The sequence below is a fragment of the Myotis brandtii genome, unplaced genomic scaffold (assembly GCF_000412655.1).
Source record: "Myotis brandtii unplaced genomic scaffold, ASM41265v1 scaffold643, whole genome shotgun sequence".
NCBI classification, from domain to species: domain Eukaryota; kingdom Metazoa; phylum Chordata; class Mammalia; order Chiroptera; family Vespertilionidae; genus Myotis; species Myotis brandtii.
The window spans coordinates 981,913-995,013 of record NW_005370478.1 but is presented as its reverse complement, the minus strand read 5'-3'; the positions used below and the strand labels follow the sequence as shown (position 1 = coordinate 995,013).

The 13,101-nt window shown below is 45.9% G+C and overlaps 1 protein-coding gene across 1 annotated transcript; it reads right to left on the bottom strand.

Moving 5' to 3' along the window:
• Nucleotides 1–1,777: 1,777 nt before the first annotated feature.
• Nucleotides 1,778–2,889, bottom strand: LOC102251867 (tropomyosin-1, isoforms 33/34-like). Its single transcript, XM_014528620.1, has 3 exons — nt 2,838–2,889; nt 1,949–2,745; nt 1,778–1,912 (listed from the first exon to the last, which is right to left on the bottom strand). Exons 1-3 carry the CDS (start codon nt 2,887–2,889, stop codon nt 1,778–1,780), a joined length of 984 nt encoding a protein of 327 aa, XP_014384106.1.
• Between the last annotated feature and the right edge of the window lie 10,212 nt (nt 2,890–13,101).

The following is a 13,101-nucleotide window of genomic DNA, read 5'->3' as shown; positions in this document are numbered from 1 at the left end:
AGACTCCAGTATGGTGTGATAGCCTATCCCCTGAACTTAGGAAGTCATTCACCTGAGGCCTGAAATTCTGCCTCTGACCTTTAATGTCCTCGGTCCTAACATGGAAACACCTAGTATTACAGGTATTATAATTTATAAGGATTCCAAGTCAGATGGGAAAAGAGGAAACACATATTGGGCAGTCCCAAGAGAAAAATAAAAACAAGTTATATTACAAGGAAAGAGGACAACCTGAGAATATTATCACTGAAGAACTGTAGTGTTAAAGTGGGCATGAAAGTAGAAGCATTAGGGCAGCTCCCTGGAAAAAAAGTAGAGGCTGATTTACATCCATCCAGAATCAAAACCTGCAGTCACATCATTGGAAGGACCACCAGAAGCACAGAGGCAATTTCATCTCTCACAGACATTGTTTCCAAGTTCTTAACACTCTTAATGAAGATTGTGTATATGTGTCTATAATTTGTGATTCTGATTGTACTCTGTGACAATAGAAACTGTTTGAGGTCCATGTGCAGAAGTGACCTTGAAATTTTATTTGTAATATAGCCGTCTACATTTTTTGAAGTATGAGTTATGTGGGGTCATTTTATAATTTTGGCTGAAGGGGGAGCATGGTGAAATTGTTTGAGAGAAGAGGAAGAGAGCAAGGGTATCAGGAAGGAGGAGTTATGGCTGAGTAGGACAATAGGTCCCCTGCCTGATTCTGGGTACTGATAATTAGGCTTTTGTTACTCTACTTCAAGCCCACTCTTCAACATCTGGCTTTTGGATGTTAGTTAGGGTTGTCACTCTGCAAACCACCTTCCTCCTTTGCCAGCTGGCTTCCTGTAGTCTCTGCCACCAGGGGGAGCTATAAAGAGATGAAAGGTCAGGCAGAGGGACAAGGGCCAGGCTCCCTGCTGTCTGCTCCTTGTTAGTTTCCTGTATCTCTCCAGGTCCTCCCAACCTTACCTCCTCCCCCAGCCTTGGCCATTTGTTCCAGTAACATGAGTGGGTTCCAGGGTGCAATGTTCCCGGTTCTCACAGAGCCAGCCTTGTGCCCCTTACAGACCTGAGGACACCACCAGGTGCCACCTGCTCCTCAGAGGGTCCAACCACTAGGGCCTCTCATCTGAGCTCAAGGATCCCTGCATCAGTAAGCAGGGCCCCCTCCTCAGAGGCCTGAGTTTTAATTTCATGGGACCCCACCTCCAAGTTTCTGAGTTTTAATAATTCCAGCATCTCTCCCTGTGTCTCCCATTTATAGGGGTGGTAGTAGTTAAGGTTACTACCTCCATGAACACTTATCAACCCGGACGTGTCTTTTCAGTTCTCCAACACCAAGTCAGCAATTCTTTGGATACTGTTCTTCCTGTTAAAGGAAATCCCGTAATTTTCATTTCCTGACCTTCAATGGTAGAGGGACTAGTTTCAGCTCTAATGACCGGCAGAAGTGGAAGGAATTGTATTTGTGGGGACTCTCAGAGTCTTGAAAGCAAGCAATGCTGGTTCAGGGCCCAGGTGGCCAGGAGAGACAGAACCCAGACCAGACATGTTTACCTTTCCCAGAAAGTGTATAATAAGAGACAACAGTGGAGAACAAGTTGGGGAGCAGACTGTTTATTGTTTCCGTTCAAGAAGGGGTCAGCCACAGAAATAATCTGGGGTTCCCAGGGCAAGCTGCAAAGGTGGGATCAGAGGTCTGGAGATGAGATGTTCGAAGAGGACACAGATTTCTGGATTCCCAGTCAGAAGAATCTTCCAGAACAGAATTTGAAATCTTCACTAAAATGTCTCAGCAACAGAGGCAGGCCCAAGGAAGATGGTCTTGCCCCTTTAGTGCCTCTGATGCTGCTCTTCTTGGCTCCGGGTCCACTTTAGCAGCAGCCTCCAGAGGACTGGCCACAGCCCCCTCCATAGCTGGAACCCCCTCCATAGCCGGAGCCCCCTCCATAGCTGGAGCCTCCTCCGCAGCAGCCTCCAGAGGACTGACCATAGCCCCCTCCATAGCTGGAGCCCCCTCCATAGCTGGAGCCTCCTCCGCAGCAGCCTCCAGAGGACTGACCATAGCCCCCTCCATAGCTGGAGCCCCCTCCATAGCTGGAGCCTCCTCCGCAGCAGCCTCCAGAGGACTGACCATAGCCCCCTCCATAGCTGGAGCCCCCTCCATAGCTGGAGCCTCCTCCGCAGCAGCCTCCAGAGGACTGACCATAGCCCCCTCCATAGCTGGAGCCCCCTCCATAGCTGGAGCCTCCTCCGCAGCAGCCTCCAGAGGACTGACCATAGCCCCCTCCATAGCTGGAGCCCCCTCCATAGCTGGAGCCTCCTCCGCAGCAGCCTCCAGAGGACTGACCATAGCCCCCTCCATAGCTGGAGCCCCCTCCATAGCTGGAGCCTCCTCCGCAGCAGCCTCCAGAGGACTGACCATAGCCCCCTCCATAGCTGGAGCCCCCTCCATAGCTGGAGCCTCCTCCGCAGCAGCCTCCAGAGGACTGACCATAGCCCCCTCCATAGCTGGAGCCCCCTCCATAGCTGGAGCCTCCTCCGCAGCAGCCTCCAGAGGACTGACCATAGCCCCCTCCATAGCTAGAGCCCCCTCCACAGCAGCCTCCAGAGGACTGACTACTGCCTCCTCCACAACAGCTGGAGCCCCCTCCAGAGCCTCCTCCACAGCAGCTGGAGCCTCCTCCAGAGCCTCCACAGCAGCAGCTGGAGCCCCCTGAGCTGCAGCAGCCAGAGCTTCTGTGTCTGAGGCGGAGAGACCTGCGGGGCCTGTGGTGGCTCAGGCAGCAGCCACCACCCCCAGAGCTACAGCAGCCACCACCCCCAGAGCCACAGCAGCCCCCAGAGCTGACACTGCAGCAGGAAGAGACTGGGGGGCACTTGGGGGGACACTTCGGGGGGCATTTTGGGGTGCAGCACTTGGGAGGGCACTTGGGGACACACTGCTGGCTCTGCTGGCAGGACATCTCGGTGGGCAGGCGGGCAGGCGGGCAGGCCGGTGGGCGTTCAGGAGCTGAGGGAGAGTCAGACAGCAAGTCAGCCCCACACCAGAGTCCACCCCTGCCCCTTCCTGTCCTTTTAACTGATGTTCTAGCCCTTTTACTTTGAAAGTTGTGAGATCAGACATAGGAAAACCATCTCTGACCTTTTTATCAGGGTTTTTGTTTATCATGAGTCTCAAACCTCATTTGGATGGTTGTCATACAATATCATCTCCAAATACATAAGGGAAGTTGATGCCTGTTAATATTTCCTAAGTGTTGGAGAGAAGACCAGGCAATAAATTTGCTTCAGGACATCATTCATTCTACCATGTCACCAAGAATCTTGAAAATGTCCAATGTAGGATCATTTTAGAGCTAAAGCTTCTTTAAGAAAAAAGCAAACTCATTCTCTCTGGAAAGGATTTCTGATATGGTTTGCTTTTGCAGAATGGAGAACATTGTAACTGCAAAGTGCCTTGGAGTCAATTTGTCTCAATCAATTCCATTTATAAATGAAGAAACTAAAACCAAAAGAAGTGAATTCACTGGCTCAATGCTTTTCACTACCATGTCACAGTTCTGTTCCCAGGTTCCCTGATTCTCAACCTCACACTCTGTCCTTTATAGTCCTCCTCCCCAGGCCTGTCACAGGGCTTCGCAACCCATTGTGTCCCCGTCTCCCATCATGGATCTTCCTGGAGTCTAGGCCGATCCACACTGGCTCTTTCTGTTTAGTACCAATGTCCTGAGCACATGGTTTCTACAACTGGTTATGGCTGTAGTTCCAAAATTATATTCCCACTCTACAACCCATTCTAGCATAATCTAATGATCAATGTTTTTATTCTCTAAAGACAAAGAAACACACCCAGCAACTGAAAGCAATTTGGTTTCTCTAAACCTCTAGCACCAGCCACACAAATCTTCCCGGTTACCTTGGTCTCTCTCACCCATGCACCCTCGCTCTTCTCCTTCAGATTTTCTGGGCTCTCATCCTTGCCAACCACAACTCCAGTCCCCAAGGCCCTGCCGACCTGCCTTCCTGTTCTGGTCTGGCCTCCCTCTATGATAGGCCCTGCTCCATTCCCAGTGGACACTTACCAGGTACACAAGCAGCACAGGGTCTGTCACTACCTCAGGAGGGAGTGGATGGAGATGCTCCATCCCCACGGCCCTTTTATGCTGGGCTTGAGCTCTGCCTCAGTGAGTGAGACAGGGCCTGGGCATGAGAGGACCGCCTCCTGACACCCACATGGTCCTATGACAGGTGATGACTGGCCACACCTCCCAGCCTCCATCCATAGGGCCATAGGGCTCAGGGCAGCTGCTCCTGGCTAAAAAAAAATAAAAAATAAAATACCTGCTTAAAATGTGGGATTGTGGTGAGTAGAAATGAACATCATTGTTCCTCTGTTGCCTTATGTTCTATGGAAAATGGTTCTCCATTCACACTTATGGACCCTGGTCACACAACTCCTTTCCTGCCACCCTAGATATTAATTTTCCATCTGGACTTTGGATCTTTTTTGCAGGATCTACAAATTAATTAAGATGGCAAAAGGGAAATAGCAAGTAATATGCAGCATTTGGCAACATTTGGGAGATAGATACATAGATAGATAGAGAAATAGGTGCCCATATGGATTTTTAATGGACAGTGGGATTTTTTAAAGTCACATATACCTTTTAAAGTAGATGGATCTTGTTCAAACTAAATGGTATGTTTCCCTCCTATATATATCAATGAGTTTTTGCTTCATGAATGTAGATCCAGAATGAGTGACTAAAGCTGGGCATATTGCCCTAAATTATAACCTGAAAATAATTTACAGTCTTCTATGGCAAAGCTGAAGGGGTGAGGTAAAATAAAAATGGGAAGGCTTAAGAGAAGACAATGGCTTATTTTAGTGGTCGTAAAGAGTGGGTTCAAGTGGTGTCACTGATATACTTAAGAACAGACGTATTGATTATTCAAATTTAAATTGTTTGCATTGTTGCAATATAAATTCCCCACATTTCCCATGCTCAGAAATATGGCTGAGAACAGATTGGTTCCAGATTGTGGGGAGACTGTTGTCATGGCCCATCACTGGGTTTTATTGAATGTTCACCAGAAATCCACTGAAGGTCTTAATTTAATTTTATTATTATTACTTGCATGTGTGTCATTTTAGCAGGGTCAGGATAATTACATTAGTGTTGGATCCTAATATGGAAGGAGACTGTGTGTGGGAAACCGTGGGATAGAATATAACAGCAGTCGGCAATGGGATGAGATAATACTATCACCACTAATCCCCCAAATGTCACTATAGACCTGTAATCCCTTATTCACAATCTCCATATCCAAAGACCTAGTGGGATAGAATATAACAGCAGTCGGCAATGGGATGAGGTAATACTATCACCACTAATCCCCAAATGTCACTATAGACCTGCAATCCCTTATTCACAATCTCCATATCCAAAGACCTCTGAAAACAGAGGTTCTTGTCCAGCTGTTGACAGTGAGGTCTCTTTATCTTACTGTGGATATTCATATGTTCTGTTGTAGACATATTATTGGTTTCCCCAAGGGGTAAGAGTCCTGAGCTATGGGGTGTGGGGAATCTCGACTGCACACCAGATGTGGTAGACTCCTTGGTATGAATTCTTTAGTGTTGAGATTGGACATGGCCTGCACTGAAGTATACCTGTAGCATTGTTAATAAATTCTATTCGCTGTACTGTTGAAACTGAATGAAGTATACCTGTAGCATTGTTAATAAATTCTATTCGCCATACTGTTGAAACTGAATCCAAGGTTGAGCTGCCTGCCACCACAAAAGCCAAACTCATGAGACAGGTATTGGTGAAAAAGGAAAGAAGTTTATTCAAGTGCCAATCACCTGAGAAGATGGGGGACTCTCATCCCAAAGCCCATCTTAGCATCATAGTGCAGACAGGTGTTTTTATAGGAAGGGAGAAGGAAAGCAGAACAAAAAGATCAGAGGAACAGGCTGTGGACATGCAGGCAGTGTCCTTGCTGGTCCCCAAATGGATCTTTAATGTCAGCATACTGGCACTGGTCAGTGCTGGCCAAATTCCTGCAGTTGGGTGATCTGCACCAACCAAAGTCATGGTCAAGGCCATTTCTTGTCCAAGGAAAGCTGGCACTGCTGATGCCTGCAATGTGCTTATAAGGAAACGGACAGTATGTAAGTTCCTTTTATCAATTTGCTAGTACATTTTATCCTAATTTCATTTCTTGGTTAGTCAGAATAGTATAAAGTTTGTATTCCCGGTTACACTGTCCTCCTTTAAAAAAAAAAGTTTTGAATTTCTTATGGCACCAAGGGTTTCAGATAAGGGATTATCCTCTCTGGTTTATACATATTCTTAGGTCACTAGTGGAACACAGAACTCGAACATTTTTTCAGTAACATCAATTTATCTCTGATTGTCACTGCTTTGCTAGGGCCTTGCTGTACCAGTCTGTCTACCAAAATTCACAGAGTTAAGCAAGCCTCAGGTCCTCCCCGTGTTTAACTGACACCTCAAGATTTTCCCTCCTCAATCACACTATCCACCTTAATTCGCAATTCATTCTTATATGGTGTGTTTTCTTTACTCACTCTCAATTACACCATTGCATTCAGTGGAGGACCCAAAAGAACAAAAGTGTGGGCATGCTTATTGCAGGCCCTCCTAGGGTCTTTGTGCATTTCCCTCTCTTTTGTTGGGGCCCAAGACAAAATATATCCCATATCTCCCACAATGGCATATTGATTGGTTTGCATTAAACTAATAGATCAGCAGCCAGTGCCAGAAGGGTACCGTGACCCTCCTTTGTCTCCCTGAACGCAGGAAATAAATCTCTCATGTGGAAGATGTCCTTCCATATCCTGGAAGACACCCCCTTATTTCTAGAGCGAAACAGCTCAGAGCGAAGAGTCTGTGTCATCAAGTTTTACCGCCTCTTTTCTAATTTATTACTTTGTTTCAGTTCCTCACTAATGAAGATCCAAACCTTCCTTTCTAAGGAGCACTACTAATTTTTTTTCCTGTCAGTTTCTCACAAAGGTATTCTTTCTTTGTCTAAAACATACAAAGGTGCCTGGTTCAAACGTTTCTTTGAGCCTCCTTTCATATTAAATTGTTTTTTCTCCTGTTAATGCGATCTTGTGTTACTTCTATTATTAGTCCAGTCATAAGAACTCAAGAAGGGGAAGGGGGGAGGGGGAAGGGGTTCTCCCCCTCCCAACACTGCTTTTGCCTATAAACCCTATTAACTGATCGTCAGTACAAATTTCTTCTGTTTGTGTTAAAATGTCCTGTGTTAGGAGTTTTCAAGACAATGGAAATTCCTGATTATAATTTTTTCAGGTTGCCATGGGCATTCCTGTGCAGAGTTAGAAAGGGAGTATTTTGAGCTACTGGGTAAGTTTGCCAAATAATTATAATAAAGAGTCATAGATAATCTATTAGTCATAATAGCCGAGATCTTTCATAATCAGCACTCAGTCCCTTCAAGAAAAAAGTAAGTTCACATAAAGCTGGAATTCCTTGGCTGTGTTTACCTGTGCTCCTGCCTTACTTTCTAGAGCATTTTTTATTGCTCAAGGGGAAGGATCTCTGTTGGATTGGGAATGCCCTGAGGTCAAGCTCTGATTGTCTTTCCTCTAACTCAGTGGGTGTCAGTGTGGGTGGATTTGGTACCTCCCACCCCCAGGGGGAGCATTTGACAATGGAGACACATTTAGTCCTCATAGCTAAGGGGGAGTGGGTTGTGCTTAGGCCAGGGATACTAATAACACCCTACATTGCAACAAGATAGTGCTCCCAGAACAAAGAATTATCCAGCCCAAAATGTCACTAGTGCTGAGGGTGAGAAACCCTGCTTTGCTATAGGAGGCTTAAGACTGCACTCATTGGAAACAGCTCCTGCATTTCTGATCGAACCAAACAGACCAAACAACCCTCTGAATAATGCTGATGAGATGCTATGGAAATAACTGCTTAATTAAATGATTGCTCAATCCAGCCTTTTCTAAGCTGGGTCAAGTCAGGTCTTGTAACGATTAAGGGCCCAACCCAATTTAAGCCTAAAAGGTATTTCTGATCGAGAGCCTTCCTCCCTGGTACTTCCTGTCCCTCTGGCTGACCCAAGGAGCCATGCCCAATGGATGGCAAACTGGATAGGTGGCATCCATAGCAAAGACCATTTGTGATCGCTGCTCACCTCACTATCCTTGAACCCAACATTAACCCTGGTATCTGAGTTTCTGGTCCCCAAATCTTACAATCCTCTAGATTCAGCATTTTGCCTGAACCATTTTCCTCACCAATCACCCCATCTGTTTCCTGTCTGCCATTCCTTGTCCCTTCACTCCTTCAATTCCTCCTCCTTCAAGCCTCTCTTGACTTGCCCAGATGACTACACTTATTCCTATTTGTGCTTCCCTTCCACTCATCTGGCCTCTGCTTGGGCCTCAACTTGACCTGCCTCTGTGACCCAACCAGCTCATCAATTGGGCAGTTCCCCAGGACCCATCATCATCATCTTTTTCATCTACTTCTTCCCTTAGGGATGAAGACCTCACTATCAAAAGCAAATATACTTTTAGTGTTTTATAATACACAAAGTGTTTTTAAATAACTGATCTAATTTCATCCTCAATGTGACCCAGGCAGGTATTGACCCTTAAACAACACAGGGACCAGGAAGAATGGTCAAGTCAGGAGGAAATACTTCACCTGGGGCTGTCTGTCATTGTGTCCATGATGTTGACATTATACCTGCTGTTAACTCTACCAGAACACTCTCCTCTTTCCTCCCATTTATCTTTCATATCTGTGTTTGTAGTTGCCTTCTCTAAGCACCTGACCCACTCAAGTGTCTTTTCTATGGGCTGCCATGATACCATATGCCTCCCAGGTGGAAACTCTCACAAGCTCTGTCTCTCAGACTTCATGTTAGCAACACAGTGCCTGCCTTACTCACCATTGTATTTCCAGGACCAAGTATACCCAGTTCCCAGTAGATTGTCAAATAAATGGGTGTGTTAATACAAGTTAGTAAGTGGTTTTCTTCCTGACCGATATAATACTAGAGAACAGAGGGAAGCTGTTAACCCAGCTCAGGGCTCCTATGATAAGATGTGGTAAGGAACATGATGGGTGGCTTTGGCACAGCTTGGGTTATTCCTAGGCTTCTGGATACTTCTAGTTTGGTCTTCTGGGTCAGGAAGCTTCCTCTTTTGGATGAATGAGTTTGATGGCCCTTGGGTTTGATGGGGATGGGGAAGCACATGGATCATCATGCATCACCCTGTTTTCCCAACTAGTTTCAGGCCACAGGCATGTGGATCCTCTGGGATGTCCAACCATGCCAGAAATCAGGAGTATGCTAGTCTTGTTAGAAGTCTTGGTCACCACCTGACTATTCTTCTATGCATCAGCGAAATATCCACATATGCTCTGCCTGTCTTCTGGTTACCTATCTATTCCATTGTAAACAGCTGAGCTATTTTCTTATGCATGACAGTTCTATTTGCTTGTTCATCAGGACTCTAGTTTGTAGGACAAACTATGGGATGTGGAATTTCTCCCCCTTAATGTTTGGGTAGTGCCTAAATAAAGGAGAGATATACCAAAATGAGGCCCACCATCTCCCAGTAAAAAATATCTGTAACATGTACCAGACAACCCCTCTACATCAGCCGTGCACAAGCACCCCATTCTGGGTACTTTTGGTGTCCTTAGGGCTGAGAATTTAACTGAGAAAAAGAAGAGCCTCCTTGATCTTGAGGTATCTCTAGACTAAAGAGTAGAAAAATTTGACTTCACACAGATAATTACATAAAACCTCCCACAAAAACAGTTACAGACCAGCTCCATTTTGCCACAACATCCTACACATGCTGTAGCCACTGCATACTAGTGTCAACTCTCCTTTAGATCTTGAGCAAGTTCACACACCTAGGTATTCACTATAGCAATGGTTTCTACCTCCAGCTCATCATAATAATTTTCAAATGGATTCCCAATTCTCTCTGTGGAAATTCAAATTAAATAGGTCTAGGATCACTTTTGGGATTAGATGTCTTTAAGTGGGTTCCCAGGTCATTTCACCCTAGCCTAGTGCCACGACAAAGAGGAAGTAACCTCTGAGAACATCTAGAACAATTCCCTCATTCTACAGTGAGGATGCTAATCCCAGAGAGGGAGGTTTAGAAAGAGAGAAAAAATAGAGAAACACAATTCCAAGATAGGAAGCATGATCTTAATCTCTGTTACAATCGCTCGGACTTGGCCCTCATCTCTGGAAGCCAGGCCCTCCTTTCTGGCATAGTGGAGTGTCAGGTGTGAGAGTCTGGCCACCTTTGTCTCACACTCTGTGACTTTGCCAATGCATTGACACTTCTGGGCAACAGTCTGTCAAACTGAAATGAAAACAATACTATACAACCTGTGTATTGCCTCAGATTACTGTGAGATTCAAAGGGGAGTCTCTCACAGATCTTTGAGCACCTTTAAAGAACTTTATAAATGGTATTTTTTAATGTAATTTTGAATCCTCAGCCTTGGTCCTAGGGCAGGGGTAGGCAACCTTTTTGTGAGTGCGTGCCAAAACCAGCAAAATCTCTGACTCAAAATTCTTCTGCGTGCCAACCCTAATTTTTTGAGAATATGTTACGCCTACTTGATATCTCTTAAGGTGTATGTATGTGAAGAACCTTGAAGAAATAATAAAATTCATTCGAGCGACAAAAACACAGTATATGATGATGAAAAATACATTTATTTTTTAATGTATACATGTACACTGATAGTCCAACAGAAAACTTTATGACTCTGTTTGATATTATCAGTGGGACTTTTGCTGCTGCATCACTGATGACAGAGATTTTACATCAGGTTTATATTTTGTGACTTTCAGAGATATGCACAAGCTATGCAGAGATATGCATCCGTCAGGCTACTCTTATTACGAGACTTAACAATATTCATCACTGAGAACAAAGATTCACAAGCGTATGTGGATGAAACCAAAACACTGGTCGGATCTAGGAAGGCAGGGAGAGTTAAGGCAGAGGCATAGAAATTGCTCTTCCCCTCTCTCGTCAATCCATGTCTATGGTCTTTAAGATAACTTGATATGTAAAATTATTTATTTATCTAAGATGCACCTACACTGAATTTATCTGAAAAATAAAAAAGTCGATATTAAGAAAAAAATTGTAAATGGAAGATTATAAGAGAGGGTTTTGCGTGCCAGCAAAAGTTACTGGCGTGCCATGTTTGGCACGCGTGCCAGGGGTTGCCCACCCCTGTCCTAGGGACTCTTTAACTTTTGTTCAAATCTTGACATAGAAGGAAAAGGCAGAGAGCGAGCTGGAGGCAGGTGGTCAGTAAAAGGGTAGCGTGTGGGGATGGAAAGGCTAACAGAAGGGTCACCCAAAGTCAGTGTTGAGGGACTGTAGGGTATCGTAAATGATGCTCCTGAGGTCACAGTTCCCATTGCCAAATGCATTTTAAACCATCCCCCCGCTGTTAAAGCATGCAGATAGAAACAGTAGACACGTGGGCTCACACAAAGAAACATGCAAAGCCCACAAAAGGACATGCAGACACACACACTCCTGGGTACGGTTTCCTCTGAACTGCTACAAACAGGCTGTAACTTTTCTCTGTGGGCCTGTCTGGAGGCTCAGAGCTGGACACTGTCAGAGGAAGTGGAACTTTGAGGCCAACTCAGACTAATCCCAGGAGAGACGAGTGTGGGCCCTGAGCTTCTCTGGCCTCAGAGATGGCACCGAGGCTGGCTGCTGCACAGCCCCGGCCTGTGGGGAGCTCCAGGCCACCCGGGGCCCCCTGGCTCAGGCCCAGCCTGACTCACCTAGGCTCTGTATCAGTAGGTCTGGGGTGACACATTTGTATTTCTCACAAGGCCCTAGGTCAGTGGTTCTCAACCTTCTGGCCCTTTAAATACAGTTCCTCATGTTGTGTCCCAACCATAAAATTATCTGGTTTCTACTTCATAACTGTAATGTTGCTACTGTTATGAATCGTAATGTAAATATCTGATATGCAGGATGGTCTTAGGCGACCCCTGTGAAAGGGTCGTTCAACCGCCAAAGGGGTCGCGACCCACAGGTTGAGAACCGCTGCCCTAGGTGATGCTGATGCTGATGCTGATGGTCCAGGTACCACACTTTGAGCACCCGTGTGCAAGGCTGCATGCAAGCTGTCAGAGCCAACAAGGGTTCTGTCTGTCCCTTTTACCAATGCCTTCCTAGCAAGTAAGCAGTGACTATTCATCAATCAATAAATAAATGAATGGATTTCACAGGAAGAGCCTCAATTTTTCTTTATATAACACAGGTAGTCTCTCGTGTCCTCCACCATTGATATTGCATGACTAGATCCCTGGGGCAAGGGAAAGACATACTCAGAGCCAGGCCCTGTATTTGTGGTGCCCACTATAGTGCTAGAGTTGTGGGGCCCTCTGGGGTTGTGGCCCTTGAGGAGGAAGTCACTGGATCAGACCTTCAGGACCCAGATCAGAGCTGCCTCCCTTTCATCTTGGTGGCCTCAGGTACTCTCTCCCTCTGGGGAAGGGATCTCCTCGGGAACACTAGTTCCCCAGCCAGTACTTGTCATCTGAAGGGAGTGTAAGGAAGCGACACCCCTGGCTCTCCTGCTCCTCCAAGCTCCACCTTCATGCTGCCAAGACCAACGTGCCTAATGGGATTTGGGAGCAATAGAGGAATGAAGAGTCAGCCTCAGATGCTCCCTTTTCTAGTATGTCCCCAAAACACAGCAGATAGTTTATTCTGAAATACAGAAGAGTGTATCCTGTGCAGAGTATCTCAGAGAGGCTAGGAGGGATCCCTTCTCTGTGCCTCTGACTCCATAGAGGTCACATGGCAGTGACTATGGCCCCAGAGCACAGCTGGGTGACCTGACCAATTCGGACTTGAAGATCTTTACCCCTAGGCTAAGGAGCAAGAGCTATCCTCCTAGATTCCTCATTCCTTGTGTTTTTTCATCCATCCTTTCTCAGCAGGGGCCAGGGACACTGAGGGGACACAGAAAACCCACAAAGCAGACCGCCTGGTCTAATCTAAAGAAAATTCAGCCGTGGGTC